This window comes from Diadema antillarum, unplaced genomic scaffold (genome assembly GCF_040938485.1).
Source record: "Diadema antillarum isolate AM-2024a unplaced genomic scaffold, OU_Dant_1.0 seq00000035_RagTag, whole genome shotgun sequence".
NCBI lineage: Eukaryota > Metazoa > Echinodermata > Echinoidea > Diadematoida > Diadematidae > Diadema > Diadema antillarum.
The window spans coordinates 1,608,442-1,632,100 of record NW_027271149.1 but is presented as its reverse complement, the minus strand read 5'-3'; the positions used below and the strand labels follow the sequence as shown (position 1 = coordinate 1,632,100).

Below are 23,659 nucleotides of genomic sequence, written 5' to 3'. Positions count from 1 at the left end.
ACTCTTTTATAAAAGACATTTAAAGGGATCTGTTTTATTATGTCGTAATGTCATATTGTCATGATACAGCTTGCAAAGGAACATGCAAAAGGAACATACATTATTTGATTTACTGGTGTCTTTTTTGAGCTGCCCTATTCTCTCTTCTTTTTTTTTCTCTTTTTTTTTTTGGGGGGGGGGGTCAGAATTTAGTGTGCGCATCCAAATAGAAATGAATTTCCATGCACGCTCCTGTGATGTAGGCATGATGTCGTGAGCTTCAAAATGTCAAGAGCAGTGAAGAGCTTTTCACGCAGAGGTAAGGAGGACACATGGGTGCATTTGTGGAGCCTCATGTGACCAGAACTTGGCATTCTTTGTAATCTTCCTGGTCACTTTTACATGATCAAATATTATATACCTCTTTGTTTTTACATATTGATTTATTTTTTTAAAGAGCAATTTGTCCCAAAGAGAACATGATTATAATCATTACAGTGTCAAGTCTGCAGGACCAAACATGTTCACATGGATGTAAGATGTAATTCATTGTCAAGTAAAGTGGAGCAATATAAACTTAAAAAAAGAGAAAAATACATATTTTGTTCTACAATGTCATTTGAATGGGGTCCACCTATTCGACTTGAATATGGAAAAATCGACATTTAAGTAAGTGCTGCCATATCTCATTGCCTAACCAGGCTCAAGTGAATGTTGACATGTGCTCTCCTGTGCAAGGCAATATATTTGTGGATGTTTACTGGAAATGAGTGTGCTTTTCATGATGGACCTATATTTCCCGTGACATCTCTGTGGCCAAACATTAGTTTGCAGGGCATCTCTCTGTCATCCTAATTGATATCAAACTTCTGCATCATAGCTCTGAAGATTTGCTGGGCTCACAGAGCATTTAAAGCAATTTGGGCTGAAGGAGATGTAGCTATCTTCCTGATGAGAGGATATTGATTTGATATTGCATCTACAAGGATAAACTTTATTGAGCATGATTCAGTCTCAAGGATTGTTTTCTGGTCTTCTCAATGGTAGTGTTCGCATCATGCACAATATCTATGTGCTAGCATATCAACATTGCCTCTGGCTCGATTGTCGAAATGAGGCATCTGTCGTCCTCATAAAATCGCATGGTTCATTTTATTGGTTTAGACAAAGTTTTGCCACTGACAATGAAACAGATGGTTTTTCCAGGTCAGGAAATGCCACATATTTGTTACCTGAAGAATCTTAGGAGATAGGATCGCGTGTCACAAACAAGGGTGAAATGCCTGGCTCTTGCTTCCGTTGGGCTTGATGTTTGTTTCCGTGGTAACCAGAGACGGGAGGGTGGGTAGGGTGGTGTTGGCATATCTTTCAGCTCGGAATGGTAGGCTACCTGCATGTGTCGTCAAGTAGACAACATCCTTTGATACTGTCATCGGATACCACTCTTTTATCGCAAGAAGGAAGCAGGTTTACTCCAGACTATCTTATCATGTGAGACCTTATATAGGAGGTCACCCCCCTGCTCTATCGGCACGACTGTAGGTTCCATTCATTGTCAGATAAGCAATGGACAAGTGTCTTTGGTGAGTTCATTGAGGTTTTAGTCTTTGTGTTCTCTTCTTTTTATCTGGAAATGTGTCTTCTGCTTGTCAGTGTAGATCCTTGGACTGTTCTTTTTTAAAGTGCTTCTGATGAGGGAGGCTTAGTGGTTGAAATATTGAGGTGTCTCATGTACATGTATGTAGGCCTACAGTTTATAGCAGTCGGTTGGAGATTGAAATTCGAAGACTACGTTATGAGCTCACACCCACAGTGAGGATGCTTTTATTGCTGCTTGAAATATTGAATTGTTTTCACTTACCGTGATGGGGTGATGGGTATTCTATTATCTCTCCCGCATCACACAAAGACCTGTGAACATTCTCCCACAGCGCTAAATTAGCTTGTAGACTACACCATGCCGCCAAAAAGGATGCATCTTATTAGGGGGTCGTCAAGGTGCTATTAATGAGTCTTGTTTCTCTGCAGGATTATCTAGTCTCTTCATCAGTGTGTGTTATTCTGGTTCATGGTTTACATATAATAGGCTGCCTATCCCATGTCCAGGCGTTTGTTTCTTACTGAGTTATATTCCGCCATGCTAAACTCTATGATATTGGAATATGTGATCAATATTGTGTGTTAAGTAAGATAAGAAAACACACTGGAAAATCAACGACAGCAGGATTCTATTTAAAAATAGATATAGATATAGATCAATAGATCGATGAATATTCAGGTTAGTAGATAAATAGATATAATTATAGAGAAAGAGATGACAAGAAAAGTTGCTCCAAAAAGATTCAAGTTAAAAAAAAAACCACACATGGCAGGAAGAGAAAAATGTTTTATAGCCTTGTTCTCATGCTTTGTGATTATTCTTTATGATTATATTTACATGCTTTGTCTTATGTCATATCTCCACCTCCCTATTAAATGTATTAAAGCATGCAGGTATATCCTATATCTATTAATATGTATTGGATAGCGTGTAATATCAATTTCATTCCAGTTGTACAAAGGTTATGAATTGACAATTACCAGTCTTAGATGTGCCTGTGTTGTTCAAGTGGGGGATGTTGATATTTTGTAAATGTTGCACATAAATAGAAAACATGATCCCACATAAAATGAACTTGTGACATTTGCTTCCAGCCATGTGAAAGCTGTGCAACTGCAGCAATGCCGTCATATTTTCATTCCTGTGACCAGAATAAAATTTTGCGACCTTCAGACAAAAGGATTGGAAAGGATAACAAATTGTGTTTGAGTAATAACCATGTGCACATCTTGTGCTTGCATGCAGTAAACGTAGTTTGTTAAAGGTTGGGTAGCGTCAACCATGCACTGGTAGAGAAGTGTCAGTGTACAGTGTAGGCCTGTATATAGAAGAAAACAATATTTGTGTGCTAGATGTAAACTTGATGTTATGAATGAATTGGAGGTCATCCGACCAACCTTGGACTGCCAACTGTATTTAGCACTGTTCCTTCTAAAAGGAATCAATACAGTAGTATATTATTGATTTCTAGACTGTCTAGTCTTGGCATACAGGTGTTTTCAAGTGTGACTTCCCTGTATCTAATGCGGCACTATATAACCAGTAGTACCAGTAGATTTTATTGTTTTTTTTTCTTAGTTTGTTTATTATTGAATTTTGCATGTTTTTCTGTGTATGTGTGTGTTTTAGGGTGAGTTGTGGTATATGAAAATATTTGCGAAGGGTCAAAATGATCTTGACATCACTGAGTTTGAACAATGAACTTATCAGTGCCCATCTGGTTCTATAGTGAGGATAAGACAAATTTTCCCAAGGTTTTGTGCATAAAATGTGTCCATGTATATGATATGATAGGATATGATGTAGATAAAATAGATTGATAGTGATGGTATCTCTTTGAATTCAATCATTTCCTGTATTTTAGCACATCTTGTCGACAGTATGACTTTGTTCTTTGCTGAGGTCATACTTTTAACTTCATTTGTCTCCATTTTATGAAGAGGAGAAGATGAAAAGGTTTGTGGAAGAGTGTGAAAATGAAAGACAACAGGGAGTGCAGGTTGTGAGGTCTGCTGTGACACACAGACAGACAGACAGACAGATATACAGAAAACCTCAGACAGAGAGGAATGGAATGAAATGCATAGTACTAAAAATTGTTTGCAGTGGGAGATGTACACTTGCCAGTGGCAGGTGCTAGCTTTCTGTGAGGCCAAAGCAGATGGAGGTTAATTTATGAGATGCAGACAGTAGTGGCCACACCCATTTTTTTTTCCTACCATAGATTAGGGCAGACAACAAAAATGATGGATAAGAGCGGGCAGAAAGGCATTCAATGGCTGCTTTGTCATGCCTTAATACATGCATGCATGCATACAGTACTATGTGTAAGGGAAACATAATCATGTCATTGATATATCACCAACGTGACACCGATGTACATTGCAATGAAATGCATTACGAGATACATGACTTGCATGTTATACTCCCCTTTTTGTGTGTTCATCATCATATGCAATGCATGCTCTTCACAAGTCTCTTATTAACAAGCACATATCACATATGGAACAATAAAAAAAAAAGCATGAAATGTCAATAATGTTCAGTATTTATGCTGGCACTCAAATTGTCATATATCTGTGTGAAGTTTCTATTTGAGCTGGAATGAACACACTCGTTCACATTTTCATGTTGTTTGCTTGATCGAATCTTGTCATCTGGCAAATTTATTGTGTCCACAACAGCGAGCAATTCTGGTTTTCAATTTTAGTCAAAGCATGCGTCGTATGCAATATATGGCAGAACTGAACAACAGAGTCTGTTCACATGAAACAACTGTGGTAAGCCTGGAATATGATGCAGCCAAACACCTTTATAAAAATGACTTCCATATTTTCATAACCATATTTGTTTCTTAAAAGCTAGTCTTAAGAAGATTGAAAACTTTCTTGTATAGTTAGAGACACAATTTTTGAATAGCACTGACTTTACCTACATTGTAGCAAGATTTAAGAAAGTGATGCACACTGACTGCTCCCCAAGCTTTGACATCGTTTTAGGTGATGTTTTTCCCATTCTTATACTAGCATCTCCCCATGATATACAGAACATATTGTACTTCATTCTTGTGTCAAGATCAATGCTTTGGTTTTGGGTTGTTGTTTTTTTTTGTAAGTGTGATTGTACTCTCTGTTACCTACTATGCTTGAAGTACAATGTTTGTTTCATTAAGCAGAATTTTCCTTGTGACTAGATCTGCAGAAAAGCCCAGACTGATAATCATACATGTTGCATATGGTGGATTATCATGCTGCTTTTAATTACCAGCATAAAGTCTGTAGAGTACATACATGTAGCGGTACAATATAATTTATAATTGTAATTGAGATGTAAACATGTTTGAGCAATGATAGGTCCTTGTATCACTGTTCCGTGACCCAGACAGTTATCTCTGGGATGTCATTTTGTGAGACACAATGCTTAACCCGTTGAGGATGAGTCCCGAGTATACTCGGTCAAGTGGCTATGGGAAATATGTGTTGTAGCAAAATCAGTCCGTCCTCAACTGGTTTAACCTGCAATCCAACTGGATTCTTGACTCAATATCACTGACCTGTTTGTTTCCTTGGATTCCAGCAATTTCATTTGAAGTGTTTTTCGCTTTTTAGAAAAAGTTTGCTCCAGCCTACGCCCATTTCTGACCTATGTTAAATACAATATATTTCTCTGTGCATTGAAAACAAAGCGAAATGCAGGTTTTTTAGCGAGCTTCAGCTTATAACAAACATAAGAGAACTGTATTGTGGGGAGACTGTGTTGTGTATTGCTATGGTTGGCCCGACTTGGAATATATAAATTGGAAATTCCTGAAACGCTTCAGAAAATGCTCACACAACAGGCACTCTCAAGTGACCCAACTTGGAAAGGACTATTTAGTGGTCACTGACTTCTTTCAAGCTACATGTTCTAATAGTCTTTGTGTAGGATTCTTATTTGATACACTTTGATGCACACATTTGCCGATAAGTAATTCTATTCTAGCAAGGCCTGTGCAAGACTTGGTTTTCCAATCATAATTACATCATACGTACCATTGTGGGCAGCAAATGAAGATTGATTCAATTGCAGAACCATAGTAATCTGTGTGCTCTCTCTCAATAAAATGCAACATATGTGATTTTCTAGATGATTTGCTTTTACTGAAAATGGCTATTACATGCCTGTATTGTCTCCGTTCAAGGCACATTATTTTCTTTATTTTGTTGTAGGCCTACATTTTAAGAATTATTATTTTTGTTTGTGGTTCCAGATTGTCATGGATTTACTTTGCTTTTTCTGTTTCCTTGTAAAACAACACAATACTCTATTTTTTAAATTTATTTATTCATTCTCCACTCATGGGAAGGATTGTCCTTTCAGGCATAGTTGGACTGATTTTCAACGGGGTCCTTGCAGCACGTGGAGGACAAACAAACAAACATGTACATTCAGCATTGTTTCAGTAAAATAGAAGAAATTATGGTGCATATAATAATCTTATTCATGATGTCCAATCTCACAACTTCACTACATTCCAAATGTTTAGGTTTATCAAGGAGCTTCGAAGCTCCTTGGGTTTATTGAGCGTATTCTGATGTTTTGTGCGTAGTTTTTGGCAAGTGGAAGGCAGCTGCTCCAGTCACTTATTACCTGCTGGCTGTTGTCTGTCAGTTCCTGTGGCTTTGAGTTTGACCTGATCTTACCTCTGCCATTTCTGATGTTGCCATCAAATCAAAGACCAGCATCCTTTCACCAAGATGAGTGTTAAACAGTTACTTCTATGACAAGCACAAGCACATTTTTTGTACCCCATGAAAAACACTATGAAACAAACCATTGGCAAACATCACAAACTTCCATTTAAGTGCAATCTACAGGTGGTCATCATGGCATTCTGTACCTGTATTATCTCAAGGCTTTTTGTGCTAATGGTCAAGTCCAAGCCAATAATGGTCAAGTCTAAGCCAAGGTATTGGTTCAGGTGTTATTTTGTTTGCACACTTTATGGAACCCACATGGCTTTGATATTTGTGATTGTTAGTTTTTGAATTCTCATCATGACCACCAGAAGCTTTGAGTCAGCAAGAGTTGGTTACTCCCATTTTGTTTGCTTAGCTCCTCGGCTTCTCCACAATAGCATCCGCCTGTGCTGCTGATGCCGGTGGCGGTGGCGTGGCGGCGGTCTAGTTGGTGACTCATTAGGCTGCTGTGTGTAGACAAGGTGTTTCCCTCCATGTGTGTGTGTGTGTGTGTGTGTGATTGCTCACCCTTTTAGACAATGTGCCGAGTTACACCCTTGTTAAATGAAATGAGAGCCAGAGTAAGGAATTACACTGGCTGATGTGTTCCCGCTTAATGAAGGGAGTTTACTGAAAAGTAATAACAATAAAGGATCCCTTTATGATGCACTCAGTAAAGACCGATGATGCAGCTTGAACTTTAGACCTGGCTCTCGATGCTTTTGGTGAGATCATCATTTTTTTGATGATGCATTGTGCAGAGAGCATCGGTTGGTGCAGCTGTGTGTTCCACAGCTCTGATTTCTCTGTATCAAACTTCTTTTAGACTTTATACTAAAATTTTCTGTAAATCAAAGCAATTTTCTTTTCAGCACGGGCAATACACCTTTTGCCTCTCCTCGCTGTTTTGTTCCTTGGGAGTTACCATGGAGTTTGCTGTGTTTTTATTGGATTAGTAACAGTTGCCAAGCTTTGCACATTCAGATTCTTGAGATCTGCTTTCATCAAAGATGAGAGTTTCTTCAACGGATTTAAGAGGAATAGCTTGAGGAACATCTTCAAACTTGTGTGGTGGGATTGTTCTCATGTTCAAACATTATCTTGACTCGTAACATCATCCAGCCGACGGCCAGATAATTCAGGATGATGAATGGAAATCTGTCATGACGCCAGCTTTTTTTTCTCTGTGGTAGTTGGGATTTGGTGCCCTCTAATCTTGCCACTATAGTGACGAATGACCGGAGCGGAGATTAGTGGTGGCTTTGCGTGCTACACGTGAGACTTCCTCCCCCGCGCCAAACTCTTGCCTGCTGAACGGACCCGCTTGGGAGAATGTCTGGCTGCTGCGGGAGCCAGATGCAAATTGTGACATTGACGTTGGTTCTGACGGCACTTCCTTCTCCTTGTTTGAGGCCCAGTGCCAACACATTCGGGGCAGAGTTTAGTGCGATTATCCGCTAAATAATGCATTTCCCTTCCAACCTTTTCCACTTTTCCTTCCTGACATCCAGGCAGACTTGATGATCCCATACTTCCAGTGCTTATCAAGTCAACATTCTATGTGCTTGTCACAAAGTACACAATCTAGCTCAGGCAGATCATATTTTAGGGCCCCCAGACCTTGGGTCTCACAAACACAGTAAAGCCTGCAAACTTTGGGGTGGCTTTGGGCATTTACCTGCATAATCAAACATGAACATTGTCAGTGGAAAGTGATCCACCGATGTTAATCCCAGCTGATTTCGTAGGATGACATTTCTTCCTTGGATGTGTTCCCAGAGTGCTCAGCTTCGTCTCGATGTAAAGCCGCCAGGAGCCATGTTATGGAGGATAAAGCTGATCACTCGACAATGCGACATGTTCATGGCAAGTGTCTCATTTGAGGACTTGAGTGAAAATTTCCCCGCCAACCTTGCCACCATTACTCAGCACCAGGATTCACGGATGTTTGTAACAAAGACTTAGCATTGAACTTGACTGATCTCCTCTTTTCGCAGCGCTGAACCCACGGACGTCCTGTGCTTACATTGTACATCTTTGGAGTCACATGAATTATTTCATTGAGTGCCCTTGTGATTTTAAAACAGAGAACAGTAAAAAGGAGTGAATATATTGGATGTAGCAATCAAGGTTACTGATTTTTTAAACCAACAAGGGACTTATACTGGATATTCATTGAAGTGGACAGACTTGAATATTATCCTAAAAGTTCAACAGTGTATGGAATCTAGGCTGGCCATATAGTCTTCAGCATTGTTTCCATGGAATATATATATTCTGTGATTTGAAGATTGCTTTCATGTTACCGTTGTGTCTGTGACTGCTGCATCTCCACCAAGGTGTATGATTGATGGACTGAAGTGGTGTCTGTTTTTGCTGTCAAGTGACAAAATCAAATTTTAAAGGAGCCAGTGAGTTAAGCAGCACAGCAGATGCCATAACAACTGTGTCAGAGCGCACAGAGAAATCGGCCGGTACGCCAACACTCTGGTCTCAGAGGGTCTTCGGAAGACCCTGAAACTCAGCTGGACAAGTGAGAAGTGACCCATATGTTCTTCTGCAAGCGTGCCCAGTCGGAATTATCTTGCAATTTTGGAAACCAGTATTTCAAACTTTTTCTTGCCAAGAAGAGTGGTGAAGTTTCTCCCCTCCCCCTTTAAAAACACAAAAAGAAAGACACAAATTACTGCAGTCCCAATTGCTTCATTCAATCTTCCTTGGTTTACAGCAATTTGTATTTCATGCAGGAAAGTGGAGTCTTTTCCTCGAATTTTACATTGGCTGTGACGTCATAAGCTAATTAGAAACTTCACGTCTTCATTTGTGTGACAGGGGGGAACACATGGAACCACTTTGGGATTTCTGATGCACAAAGGCCTTTGAGTGATAAAAACCTGCAGGAACTTTCTCCTCTTTTTTCCCACTGTGGGACACCATAGAGCTGGCTCTCCTGCAGAGGACAGATAGTGACCAGGGGGGTTCCATACTGAGACTCCGACCCCACTGTGGGCTGTCTGCTCCAATTCCGTGCTGCTGCTGCAGTGGTCACCGTGGCAACGACATGCAGCCGCGTTCTTTGCACTCTCTCCCACGCAAGTTAGGACTCAGATCGCTGTGAGATAGATCACACTTGTTTATGAATGTGCCTCGCAGTGACTGGACTTTAGTGGACTGACGGACAACTGATTTTTTTTTAAGGTCATGTGACACAAAATCATCGAACAAAGAGAACAAATTCTAAAATATCTGAGGAGTGAATGGGCAGTGCTCATGTTGCATCAAACTTTGATAACTCATTTGAGGGACCAGTTAATCAAGCTCCACAAGTTGATTTGATATTGCATCAATGCTCATTCGTGTCTCACCAATCCCCTTTCATGTGTAACATATATCTGTAGCAGGCTCAAAGTCAAAACTATAACTTGGAATTTGAAAATTGTTTGAATTTCATCATTTTGTCTGTGGCGTGACACAAGTAACTCAAAATCAAGATGCAGAGGCGCATGCAAAAACATCGAGAGAGGCCCAAATCCTGGTATGGGGGCACAAGCACTGAGGTTGATGATACCGACCGCGTCTTGGCCAAGTCTGACCTATCAAGGTCTTACACTTCGCTGCTGAACCTGGGGCCCAGCCCAAGCACCAAACAGCGGCGGCGGGGCTCCCTGGGGGCTGACACTGCCCCGCCCCGCCACTTAACATGGTGCTTTGAGGGATGGGAAGAATCGGTGTTGTTTGTGGGACTCATCGTAAGTATCAGTACATCATGTTCTACCTGCCTTCCCTGTCTTGAAATCTTGCAGATGACATAATTTGACCATGGTGCCATTTTCTTGAAGTAACCATCATCAGTTGTGAGAAGGCCTCAGTGCATCAATGTATCCAATGTCTTTTGTATTCACTGACCAATCAAACACGTCTTTCTTTCATGAGTGTGAGATAATGTATAGATTACATTCAGTGGGCATTTTTGATTTCCTTGATTTTGAATATTTTGTGAGAGGAAAGTGAGATATTTTAGCCTGGAGACCTAATGAAGTTTGGGAAAATCATAAGAAAATAAAATCTTGTGATAGTTTGATTTTGAGCGTTATGGTTTCCTCTGTATGTTAATGTTGAACACAGTACATCATGTTTTATGTCTGTTTTCTTGTGATTGAACAACAGCAAAGTTAGGGTTGCATTTTGTAGGAAATTGGATATGAATAACAAATTGTTTCTAGAACAAGAATGTTTGTTCACCAATGTGAATGCTCAGATAATGGTTTTCCCGCAGGCAGACATTATTCAAAATTCATCTATGTCCAGTCTGGTTCTATTCATCACTGCTAACTGGCTAGCAGTTTTTGGCACTGCTGATCTAGCCCATCACTCACATAAATTTGATGATAAAAGATGTAATCAGATAAGAGCTTTGTCAGATATCCCTGACCATGTGCATGACTTCGGAGCAAGTATCAATAGAACTAGCTTCTGGCCATGCTGATCGGCTTTGTTGATATAGGGTCAATCGTGTCGAACCTGCGTCTGACCAGTTTGTTACCAGCTTTCCTGTTGTCTGACGCAAATGACGTATTTGAATTAGAAGAGACTGCGCAGCAGACTGGGAAAGAAATGCACAGTGTGTGGCCACAGCTCACATTTAAAATAAAATTTCCCCCTAATTGGCATTCTGGTGAGAAATCCGCAATCATGGCATTTGTTGTTAATTCGAGGTAATTTGGTTCAATCGCATTAGTCGACCCAGTAACACCAGACCAGACATGTGAAGAAAATGACAAGGATTCCAAATTGCTGTTTCTTTTAAAGAGTATGTCTTGTTTATAACTTACGATGTTATCATCATGTCTAAGCAGCTGTGAGTTAGGTGTTATGCTGATGATGTTATATTATTTTGATGAGGTTTGTGAATCTTGTTCCATCGCAGAGTAAAGCTAGCACATGTTGGTCTCTCTGAAAATGAATAAAAATTCGATTTTGTTTTTCCGTTGGGTGCTTGCAGGAGGATGTCAGCTAAGCTAATATTCCACAAGTCAAGTTACATTTTATTGTCATTTAGAAATGGAATTTATTCAAAATTTCTTAGATGATGCATACATCTTTATTATCAGGATGGGCGTTCAGATAATCCCATGTGGGACTTTAATTCAAATTATGCCTACCTATGTGATATCATGTTGGGAAGAGTACAGACAAACCAAACAATTTCTTTAGTCAAAGTGTTTTTACAAAGCAATTAGAAATATGAAGCTTTTTAGTGAAAGTTTGGAATAAATCTGTCATTTCCCTCACACAACATCATTATTTTCTCTCCCCCCCCCCCTAGCATCTGCAAAATGTGTGTAGCATGAGTGGCATATTAATGGGAAGCAGAAGTACTTACAGCATGTGATTATTCTCAATAATATCATTTTTCCTTTTTTTTTGCGGAAGAGCTTTTCATTCTCAAAAAATTCCAGTCCAGTCAATTGACTGATGTGAACCATTTGCTGTTAAGTGTTTCAGAATTTTAATACTGACTTCATCACTGCTTCATCAAAACTTGTGTGTTGGGAAATTGCTCACATTCTGCGTACATGCCTGTACTTGTTTGCAGTACGTGAGAAAAAACTGGCAGATTGGAAACATTCAACAATTCAATGACTTTTTTTTTCATTTCTTTACACTTGACTGAAGCTCTAACAGTTTGCAAGAACTGAAGTCTTTTCATGAAGTTGTTGGTGCATGAATAGCTTACAGTTACTCTGTGCAACAAAGGGGCATAACATATCTCAAGAATGCTATACATTTCGTTCTTTCTTACGTTTCTTTCTTTCGTAGCGTCAACTGAGAAAGACCCAATTTTTTACTTTCAAAAAGTGTGCCATGAATGTTTTGTTCAAGATATAGGGGATTAAAAAGAGTATGAAAAAAAACAGATGCAAGCTCTTGAACTGAATGTCAGCAAAGGGCGTATTTATTCATTCATTTGTTTATTTATTCATTCATTCATTCGTTCATTCATTCATTTGTTTTTCCCATCTCCAACAAAAACATGTAAATCATTTTTTTAAAACATAAGATATGTGCTTATAATCTATCAACATTCCAAAATATGATAAATAAGATGTATGGATAAGGTAAATGGAAAAACCAGAAAAAAAGATATTCTGAAATTTTGAAAATGCAGGAGATGGGAGGAATGCTTTAAAAAAATGCTTGTAGGGTGCATTCCTCCAAAACGTAGTAAAACAATAATACATATTCTACTGTTTACAGGCATGAGATTTCTCCGCGGATCCGCGGATTTCCGCGGATTTTGAAATTGTGGTTAGAAAATACACAGTCGGGAAAATTTCCGTGATTTTCCTCTTTTTCTTTTTTTTCTTTTTTTGCAGCCACCATATCTCGCCGTGTGTGAATGGTGATGAGTGCATTTTGTCAGCGGGCAGCTGTGCGATGTTGCATGTTTCATGCGTGAAATGGATGTGAAACGTGCGTGTCGATCAACTTGTAGCTACTATACTAGTGTAGCTTGCAGTGTGGTGTGATATGATGCACGGGCACACGTGAGGCTGTAACTGCGTATTACGTGTATCATTACTATCAAGGAGCTTCGGCATGCATGCTGCCGCAGCATTCAGCGCGATGCATTGACCGAAAGATCGGTCTGTATCTGTCCGTCGGGCGGGGAATGTTCCGCGGAGACTGCGTCTGGCTTCACGGATCTCCGTATACGGAGGACAGCGTTATGGCAAAATATAAAAGAGTCCTCCGGACAGACGGATCTTTCTGTCTACGCGATGCGTAGACCTCCGTAGGGATCCGTGAAGCCAGACGCAGTCTCCGCGGAACATTCCCCGACGGACAGATACAGACCGATCTTTCGGTCAACGCGATGCGCTGCTTTTGTATCCCGCTGATTACGTTGGCGTGACCTAACGTTACATTTGTCATCGTGATTTTGTGGACCGGTGAGAATATTTCTTTCTTCAATGAGAAAATGTTTATGGACTTAACCGGGTCTACAAATTTTTGTACCTCCTGTAAGGTATTATAGGCAGTCTAAGTTAGCTGTTGCATGGACGTAGAGACGGTCAACAGTGCTGAGCTGCATGTATGATTTATTTTCAGCTCTCTTACATACCATGGTACATGATTCTCTACTAGACTACATGGACCAAGTACAAGATCAGCAATACTTTGCCTGGTCTGCTCACTGTAAACTGTTAATGGACTGAGGTAAAGACAGCCAACAATGGCAATGCTAAGCTGTGATTTTTTTTTTGTACCCGTATGAACTGAATCCAGCAAGACGTCACCTGGGTGTACATTACTGTGATTTATTATGGCCTCACATTTGAGTAGGTCCTAGGTATTCAACAGTTAAGCATACTATTCCTTCCTTTAGATTTTGCAAGTGTCATTTATGAGTTCAATTATCACAATGTTTCTCTGTAAAATGTACCTCATAACAATAGTAAATTTCAGTTGTAAAATGCATTAAAATGAGTTTTTTCGTACCTTGAATTTCAAAAAGTCCTCACCGTGGGAGGGGGGACACCCCCCTCCCACACCCTCCCCCCGCTCGGTCGCTACGCTCCCTCGCAAACTCTTCTCCTCTTTTTTCAACTTTTCTCTGTCTCATGCCTGTGTTTAGTATTTTTTAGAAAGGCAATGCATTATGTTTAGCTTGGATTGCTCATTGTACGTGGTCTCTTCCCTTCTTTGAGCCTCACAGACTTCTTAGTGCATTAATAGTAGAGCCTATATCAGGCACATGAATATGTATCCACTCTTGTACATGTTTCCAAGCTACAATGTATTTTTGACCTTTTCCTTCTTCCCACTCACATGATATCCTTCTTGTTGTTGTCTGTTATGGATTACCAGACTTTCATTTTAAAATATGGCTCCTTACACTCATCTTCTTTTCAATGTATAAATGACAGTCAGTTGTGCAAGTTAGCTTAAATTGGGATTTTTTTTCTCTCCAACTGAAGTATGGCTGTCTCGCAAGCCATGTATCTCATGTGATCCCCTTGTATGTGCACACATGCAGTTGTACCATTATGGTCAAAGGACATATTTTGAGTTGTGTGTGCAGCTATTACTGTGGGATTTACTCACAGATCTCATCGCTTAATGGTGGAAATATGACAAATCATCCCACAAAAACAACAACAAAGAACATGGCAAAGGTATAATAGTACCAATCTTTTTCGCATTTGGAGAGTGTCTTATTGATGTGGAGTCTGTCCGTGAAGACTACACCTGAGAAGATTGTGTCTGCTTCAAAACTTCCCAGCCCTGTTGTCCCGATTAATTAGCTCTTAATGGAGCCGAGAGGAAGCAGGGACTATATTTTGCCCTTCCCAACCTTCCTTAATCAGATCCACACTCCCCTGTTATGAAAGGATGGGGCCATTAAATGTCATGCAAGTGTCGCGTAACATATGTTGCTCTGCAGCATGGCACTGATTACCAAGTCCAATTCGTGCCCATCAAGTCCTAGAAACCACATTTTTATGAGTAGATGCTGTATCTGTATTAATTGTGCTGTATCTGTTTTATAATAATTTTTGGAATTCATTGCTAATATTTCAGATGTTGAGTAAATACTTATCTCTCATTTCAGCTGTGCTATGGCCATAACTAACTTGCAAATTCTAGGTGCGGAAATGTTAAAGGCCTCCAAATCATCTGATCCTTGTATTGGCAACACATGTTATTACCCACGCCGATGAAAATCGGCAGGGGGTTATGTAAAGGGTTCCGTATGTTTGTTTGTTTGTTTGTTTGTTTGTGTGTTTGTTTGTTTGTGTGTTTGTTTGTTTGTTTGTTTGTTTGTTTGTGTACAAGATAACAAGAGAACGGGTAAACGGATTTGCACGAAATGTTCAGGGGATGTCTGGATAATGACAGGAAAGAATCGATTAGATTTTGGTGATAATCGGTTGACCCTTGCAAATTCTGTGCGACCTTTAAGTTTTGACCCCATGGTATAGTGACCACTCCGAAAATTTCCCGTTTCTCACTTTGCGATTTTCCGCTACCATACAAAAACATAAACTCCCAAACGATCGGACTTCGCTGCTCAAATGTTCGTAAGAATTCCGAAATTTACGTTTAGGCCTATTTGAAGGACTATGTCCTTCTGGATTTATGAAAGTTCATTCTCCGTCGTCACAAACTGGCCCGTATTTTGATGATTTTTCAAATTAAAATTGATTGTTTTTTTCGTTGGAGGAGCATTTGCTCGGTCGCAGTCACACTGCACGATATGCGCGCTCAATGTCAATGCGTGTGCAAGGCTGCTGAAAATGCATCGCGCTCTACCCTGTTGGTGCAAAATAGCATCGGGGACGTTGCGGCGCTCGTTGGTGACCGAATACTGGTGCAGTAGACATTTGCATTTAACCCTTGCATTGAATAATTCCCGTAGACACTAATCATAGGGGTAATTGCCTAGGGGGTACGTAAATTTTGTTTTTCTTTTGCGCTTTTGTGGATACCATCAAAGATCGTACACTCATACGACCTTTGATATCAACACACTCTCGGCTTGCTATAAGCAAAATATCCCGCAAGAAAACGGCGTATTTCTCGATTTTTAGCGCTTTTTCGGCGACCCGTCGCGTAGACAATACTCTTAAAACTGGACTTAATTCGCGCGCGCTTGGAAAAGTTCCGAATCTGCACTTTTGACGGTGGAATTTGGGATTTCGATGAATTTTTGGAGGAGACTAAAGGACTTTCCTGTGGTGAATGAGTGTTACCGTATGTGAAATGATGTGATTTGCGTGTGATGTGACTGTAGAACCAAAGATCGTACACTTCAGTGTACGATCTTTGGTAGAACGCACTGGCTGGTGATAAAGGACACTGGCAATTAAGTGACCGAATTCTGGTAGATGACCGAATGCACAGTATGTTTACCCCGACTTTGTACAAGGCGTGGGTCTGCCGCCTTTGACGGCCCCTCTCTAGTTACTATTATTATTATTATTATTATCATTATTATTAATTTTTTTTATTATTATCATTATCATCATCATCGTTATTTCATTGTTGATGTTATTATTATCATCATTACCATGATTATGATTTTAGTGAGTGTGAATAGCAGTTTGTTTTTGCTTACGTTGATAGGTCTACCATATGTCACTCTTCAGTATTTCATTTGCTGATTTTACTACACACAATAAGAAAAAACACCAAACCACTTTTTATTTTCAGACTATGACTGGTTCTACTGAGAAAGACCAGATAGAAAGGATTCCATAATATGTCTTTAATGCTGGATTTTGCGATGTTTGTTTTGTTCTGTTTCATCATTGTTGTTTTCTCTTTTTGTTTAAGATTTCGGTCAGTGTATTAATTATTCTGAACTCTGAGGCCCCCAGCAATGACATGCATGACAGGTTTATGGCAGTCAACTGATCATGAATTAAATCAGTGGTTTTGACTACCTGCAACTTAAGTAGAATCCACTGTAATAGTGACATTGTGGGGGAGAGGCAGTTGACTAGTGTGGCTCTCCAGTGGAATTTGCCTCAAAATTTCCTATGCCCTGGAAAATGTATAAAAACAAAATATGGATATCTTTTTCTGAGCCATTTGAAAATACCTCTTTAGACACAATGCCAAATTCCTGACATTTACGACTAAAAAAAAGAGAAAAAACGCCAAATTCCTGACATTTACGACTAAAAAAAAAAAGAAAAAATGACCATGACCACTTTGTCCTAGTTGTGCTGATTAAATGCCATGCCATGTAACTGAGCACGGTTTCTTACATATGATCATAATTGTCTATAATCTGTGTAGTGTGCAGATTTTCACTCACATTGCTGTCTTAATTGACTGCAAAGACCCAGCACAAACTTCTCCATGGATATTTCCTACTTACCCATAGTTTAAAATGATAGGATTATGTGCCAGAAGAACTGTGTCCATAAACTGTAATGGCACATCAGTATATTACCCATATTGTCTTACGTCAGTATATTACCTAATATAATGTTACATCAGTGTGTATTACCCATATTGTGTTTCATCCATGTACCTACACGTGTATGTGCATATTTCTTGTAACACGCAAAGTAAGCAATGTTTCTGCCATTTCCAACACCTTGCAGGAGGACTATGTGAATAGGACCAAGAAGGCCAAGACAGCAGCTATGGAGCTACCATTTGGGAAGCCAAATGGGACCACTCCCACTGCCACGCCCACTGCCGAGCCCACCCCCAATGGCACCATGGATGCATCCCCCTCCACCCCACCCCAGGAGGCAGCAGAAGTGGGAGACTACCTCAACATTCGTGTCCGAATCGCAGACACAGACATGCAGGTATGGAGATTTGCTGACTTCCTCCTTTCTTCACATTGGCTTTTATTACTTCCATCAAGGAAGGAGGTTACATTTTTATTGGCATTGGTTTGTGTGTTTGTTTGTTTGTTTGTTTGTTTGTCTGTGTGCAAAAGAAGATGTTAACAGATTTTACTGAAACTTGCAGGAAAAGTTAATAATGATATATAGAACAGAAAATTTAATTTTGGTAGTGATCCGGGAATTTTTATGGATTTTTTGACAGATTTGATCTTTTGGCATATAAGGTCAATGAACTTTAGGTTTGCATATATGCGCACCAAAGCGTGTGCTCTGCTGTGGCAAAGCGCTGTGCAGCTGGAAGCTGATGACTTAAATACAAAAATGATTCTACATAAATGTATTGAAAAATAGGGCAATTTTGCAGCATGCATGTATAGATGGAAATATGCTGCTTTGCGGAGGTCTGCACTCTCCAAGTGCTTTTCTAGTTTATTCATCTGTTTATTCATCATTAGTTTCACTAATTTCTTTCTGTCTCTCTATCCCTCCCTATCTATCCCATTCTGTGAATGCACTCCACAAAGAATCCTTGGGGATCATATTATGGATTATATGATTTGTATTTTTAGCAATTTTTTCTGTTATTTTTCTTGGTTGCTGTTTTTATTATTTTCAGGATAAAATTGATAACTACGTGTATGCAATAAACCTTTCTTTGACGCAGTTGTGATGTATTTGGTCTGAGTAATTTACATTTAAGATTGAAAAAAAAAAACCACCTGATTTCTCCCTCCCGACTCGCATAGATTAGGGCTTGTTGTGTGCCAATTTACAGTCAGTGAAAGTGCAGCGGAATTTGGGTTACTGGCTGGACACCACTGCCCAATGCTATACAACGAATGAAGTGTGAACAGCAAGAGAAGGATCATGCATTGTATTCAAGCTCTAGATTTTTTAGTCATGCCCAACAAGATTCCATAGGCAAATTGATACAGGGAAAAAGGCTGAGAAAAATGAGATCAAACAACTTGATTAAGCACTACAGGATTTGCTCAGTGATGGGAAAAAGATCTGTGGACAAAAAGGCGAAGAAAAAGAAGAGAACCGAAGAAAAGAAGAAAACTAGATACAGAAATCCTTGTGCTTAGAAGGACAGGCAGAATCATTATCTGATTGTCTGCCAGGCTAATCTGGGTTTGTCCAATACAGGAAGCAATTGCCATTTGGATGAGCTGCCAACTGGCTGGCCTGTGTAGACCTCGGTGATGTTGTGAATACTGTGGCTAGTGTGATTATGGTGATGCTACTCTAGTTGTCTGCTCTGGCTGCTGTAGTACTCAGTACAAGCTGATATGAGCGAAATGTCAAGGTGTTACTTCCATTCTGTCGTATGATGATAATCATACAGAACAAAATTCATGCTAGTTATTGAGCCCTTCCCCGCATCCTTCCCCAGCCTACAACAATTCTTTTCTATGTTCATTCTGAAAGATGATATTTTTTGGACAGAGTTTTGCGCAAATATTCTCACCTGGCACATGCGGGGGCCCTTCTTTTATTTTTTTTTTTTCCATCATAGTTATTTGGACAACATCATACAGCCCAGTCAGCATAATGTAGTGGTTTCTAGAATTTAGCCCCACAATGTTTCACAACATTTATATGATATACTGTTCTTGAGAAACCCCTTTCCCTTGATTTCATATCCCTCTTTCTTCATTGTCATAGTTTAAACAATTTAGTAGTTTCAGCGAAAAAATCATGCGCCAGCAGTCGATTAGTTTATCATCATAATTTCAATGCCATACACAGCTCTCCACTACCTACAATTTTGTTTGTATCTTAGTTTTCCATTAAGTTTACAAATTGGCAGTTTGATATGGAGATTTCAATATGGAAATGTTTTGAATTCAAAGTCATTGGACTTCTGAACATCTAGCCTGGCAAAACCAAAGGGGCTGCTTTACCCTTGCCGACAGGAGCTGTAAAAACTGTAGAGAAAGTTAGCATGGAAGTTGGGTGAAAGTGTCAAGAAAGAAAGACTTTTACAGCAGGCTCTGGCAGTGTGTACATGTACCAGATGGTTTCAGGATACAGCGACTTTGGCATGAATTTTTTACCATACTTACTCTGCAGACCAGTCAATTTGTTATTCATAAAACAGCACATTGTATCAATGAATTTCATCCATTACTTTTGTAGAAATTTCTTAAACAAAAGAACTCCTGGTCAGTATTATATTCCATATGTGCATATCTTGAACTAGAGGATTCCTTGTTGCAAAGTACAGTATGAATCTTGAATATCACACTAGTATTATGTTTCAGACAGCTTTCTTGAACAGAAGAGAAATGGCCTTGTTATGATATCACATCCTATTTACCCACATCTTGGCCCGAATTCACGAAGGTGGTACTTGAAACCATGGTTTAAACCATGGACAAAAACCATGGAGCGCCACGTGTTGCATGGAATATTTCGTTACAAAATCTGTCATTTCGTCGATGAATGATTATTTTGTGACAGGATGGCAACATTTTGTAACTAAATGAACATTTCGTTAACGAAAAGGTCATTTTGTCGACGAAATTATGCAAATTATTGAAATTGCTCTGTGCTGTTCCACAATACCTTGGATATGTAAAAATATGTTCTACACTGACAGCAAATGCTGCCATTCAAAAAAAAATTATGACTGTTTGTGGGGGGGGGGGGGGATGTATTCACATATTCCAACTTGCAACGGGCCCTCTGATATCCCTCTGTGATTATGCAGGAAGTGGTTACTTCTGGTGCTCCTAATTAGAACCAATTAATAAGTCCGGTCGAGCTTTGCGTTCTAGTTCTCCATCATACTACTACCGCCTGGTAGACAATGACTCAGGACGGCACCGTTCACATTGCTTCCTTTTCTCGTCATTGTAGTTTTTCTGAAGCGAGCTGACAGCGTCCGGACCTCTTTAATTAGTGCAAAGCGTGTGACTTTGTCACCGCAGAATCACTCAAAAATTGTTTTAAGTCATAGTGGAAGTACCCTTAGATGTCAGATTTCTAGGGAAATGGCTAGAATGGCATTGACTGGTTCCAGAATTATCTAAAAATAGATTACAAAGTATCAGAGTCATTATGATTATGAGTCAAAGCATCTAAATCGAATGTGTTGTTGTTTGGCAGGATGTTTCCATGGTTAAAGGACCTAAGCAAATCAAATGCATGTTGAGTTGTGTTTGATGTATAATATCCCCAACATCATGTATGTGGCCAAATGAATATCTACAGGAAATATGTGCCATAATAATAACAATAACAACAACAATGATGACTACAACAATGATAGTGATGATGATAATGATAATGTTTTACTGTCTGTCTTCAGGTGACTTGGATACACCCTCAAAAAAAACCCTTTCAGACCAGTATTCTGTCAAGACGTGTATAAGATAAAGTAGCACAATGGGAAATGAGTAACAAAATATTGCGTGCTGCGTGCATGTGATGTGTGCTCTGCACACATAAAATGTCCATAATACTCTCATATTCAGAGCTTGCGATATGCTCAAATTTCCAGTTGTGGACCACTCTGCAAACAGATTTCACTGTCACAAACAGTTTTTCTTGTTGCAAAGAAATATTGAACCCCGGCATGTACAAAATATCTTTGAGGAATTTTTGCGGCAAGAGAAACTGTTTGCGACAATGAAAAGTGTTTGTGAATTTCATCACAACTATTTATGAACCCTGACCAAAAACTTGAATTCACTAAGATTTGCTACGTTTGCAAACATTCGCCGCTTAGTGCAATACTCCCTTTATTATCAGGCCAGTCATCCAACCAATTTGTCACTTTGCCTGTATTCAAAGTAAATGTTCCCAAGGGGAATATTCAACAGTAGAATTATTGGAGGAAAAGGCACACTGGATACAAAGAAGAAAATAGAGAATCATCAACAGTATGTAATCGTTCCTTCTCATACCCACGCCAAAGAGAAGATTGCGTAATCAAAATCTACTCCAGTAACTGTAATCATCATTTGCTTGCCGTAGATATAATTTGGTATACATTAAAAGTGCTTCTACCTCATTCATGACAATAGAATAGCATAATGTTCCACCTGTGTGGAGGGTGGAGGGTAACAATGCCTGGTTCTGAATTGAATTGTTATTGCAAGAGGGTCTTGACCCTAATTACAAGCAGACGATGTGAAACTTTGGATTATCTTTGGCAAGGTCAGTTGGTTTGGTATATAAATCTATCTCGGCTAAATAGACAGAGTGCCTAATTACATTGGCATGTGTGATTAATTCAGCCCCTCAAACAAAACCCAAGTCAAGGTGACAATGGGATAATGCCTTGACAATAGACTCAGTGATTAACAAAGAAACTAAGCAGGGGGTAGGCTTGGCAAATAAGGGAGGGGGAGGGGGGAGAGGGAGGAGTTATGAATGAGATTAAAATGTTCAAAGCTGCCTTCAAAACCTCTGATAAAGGACTCAAGTTTGAGAATTTTCCATTGGCAGCACATTGTTACAAAACTTTTAGAAGCATATTTTATGCACATTTGTTGTGAATTTAGCAGTTCAGGACTCCAGTGATCACATGCAAACAACGACCAATCTATTGATTTTATTCTCATGCATTTGTTTGCAAATAATGTTGATGTACATGTACAGTGTAGTATGATGCAGGATTGAATATATGCCCTTGTGCAGAAGAAGGCCTCTTCACAATCTGATTATTCATAATTTTACATTGTTATGTTTGCGGCTAACCATGATGTAAAGTGCAATGCAGTACTATGCACAAGTGAACTCCGTTCACACCTGTTCCACCCCCTTACCCAGTAAAAGGGTAGGGTCAGGTCAGTGGATGACTGCATACTTCTGCACAGTGGGGAACATGACCTGTTCAGGCTTGCACTACACTCAGAAGTCAGGCCGCAAGATTTTTTAAGGGGTTTTCCCTTTCCTTCTACATCTTAAGACTCTTTCCAGAACCTCTGAACTTGAAGTTTGTGCAAAGTCAGTGCAAGTTCGATAGGGTGACATGTTCTGTTCAGTGTTTCAGAGGAATCTTCAGTGTATGCTATGCAATTGAATGTTGTGTTAATCGGTCATGGAGCAGCGTAGAAAGATGGTGTAGGGAGGGGGTATATGGAACAAAACCGAATGCATAATTGGTGATTGCTCCTCTCTATTCTTGTAGTAATACATATTTGTAGTTACCCCAACCTGTGCATTTAGCGCAAATTTGTGGAAATGTAGTGAAATGAAATAGTCACTGTTACTGCTTGAGGGAGGTAACAGTAACTGTGTTATACTGTTTGCATATATTACTCACCATTTGGCTGAGACTCCTATATACTCGTGATGTTATCAAAATGTCACATACATGTACCCAAGAGGTGCATTATATGCAGGCACTAGAGTGCCAAGCACTATCATTGTTTTGCTCATTGTTTCACAAGAGATAGGAAAATATGCATCAGTGATTGCAAGGACAGAGTTTAACAAGGGTAAAAACAAAACAAAACAAAACAACAAATGAATCTCCTTCCAGGATACCACACCTGTTTCTTGACACTCAGTAAACCCACACATGTTGTCATGGCAACTCGCAACATATACATTTCATTTTTTCTTGTTTGGATTTGTCTCTCTCCCCCGTTTTTTTTTTTCACCCCCATACTGCTGATCCATTTATTTTACTTGGGGGCGTATACCAGCTAGCTGGCTGTTTTCTCCTGTTTGGGGCTCTGACGACCTGATGCCAATGATCCCACATACCACACTGTGAGAAGGCGACGGTTCCTAAAATCATCCCCTGATGCCCTTTTGGTCCCCTCCTTTCATAAATTAACACCACAGGTGACAAACAGATCATAAAACTTTGTGTTAGCACGCAACATTTTGTCTTCACTTACAGTAATAGTGCAAATCAACAGACAATCCATTGACCACTAGTTGTTCCTCCCGCCCCAAACTTGGGTCTGTATATGAAGACTAATTGCAGAGCATGTTGCCTGCAGAATCCACTTTGTGTCAGAGCA

The 23,659-nt window shown here is 39.6% G+C and overlaps 1 protein-coding gene across 1 annotated transcript in view; it reads left to right on the top strand.

Moving 5' to 3' along the window:
* Positions 1-9,707: 9,707 nt before the first annotated feature.
* Positions 9,708-23,659, top strand: part of LOC139725372 (uncharacterized) — a 66,108-nt gene continuing 52,156 nt past the window's right edge. The window contains exons 1-2 of the mRNA XM_071636456.1: positions 9,708-10,046; positions 17,418-17,630. Coding sequence (XP_071492557.1) covers positions 9,789-10,046; positions 17,418-17,630 — 471 coding nt within the window. The 5' untranslated portion in view covers positions 9,708-9,788. The remainder of the gene's footprint in view (positions 10,047-17,417; positions 17,631-23,659) is intronic.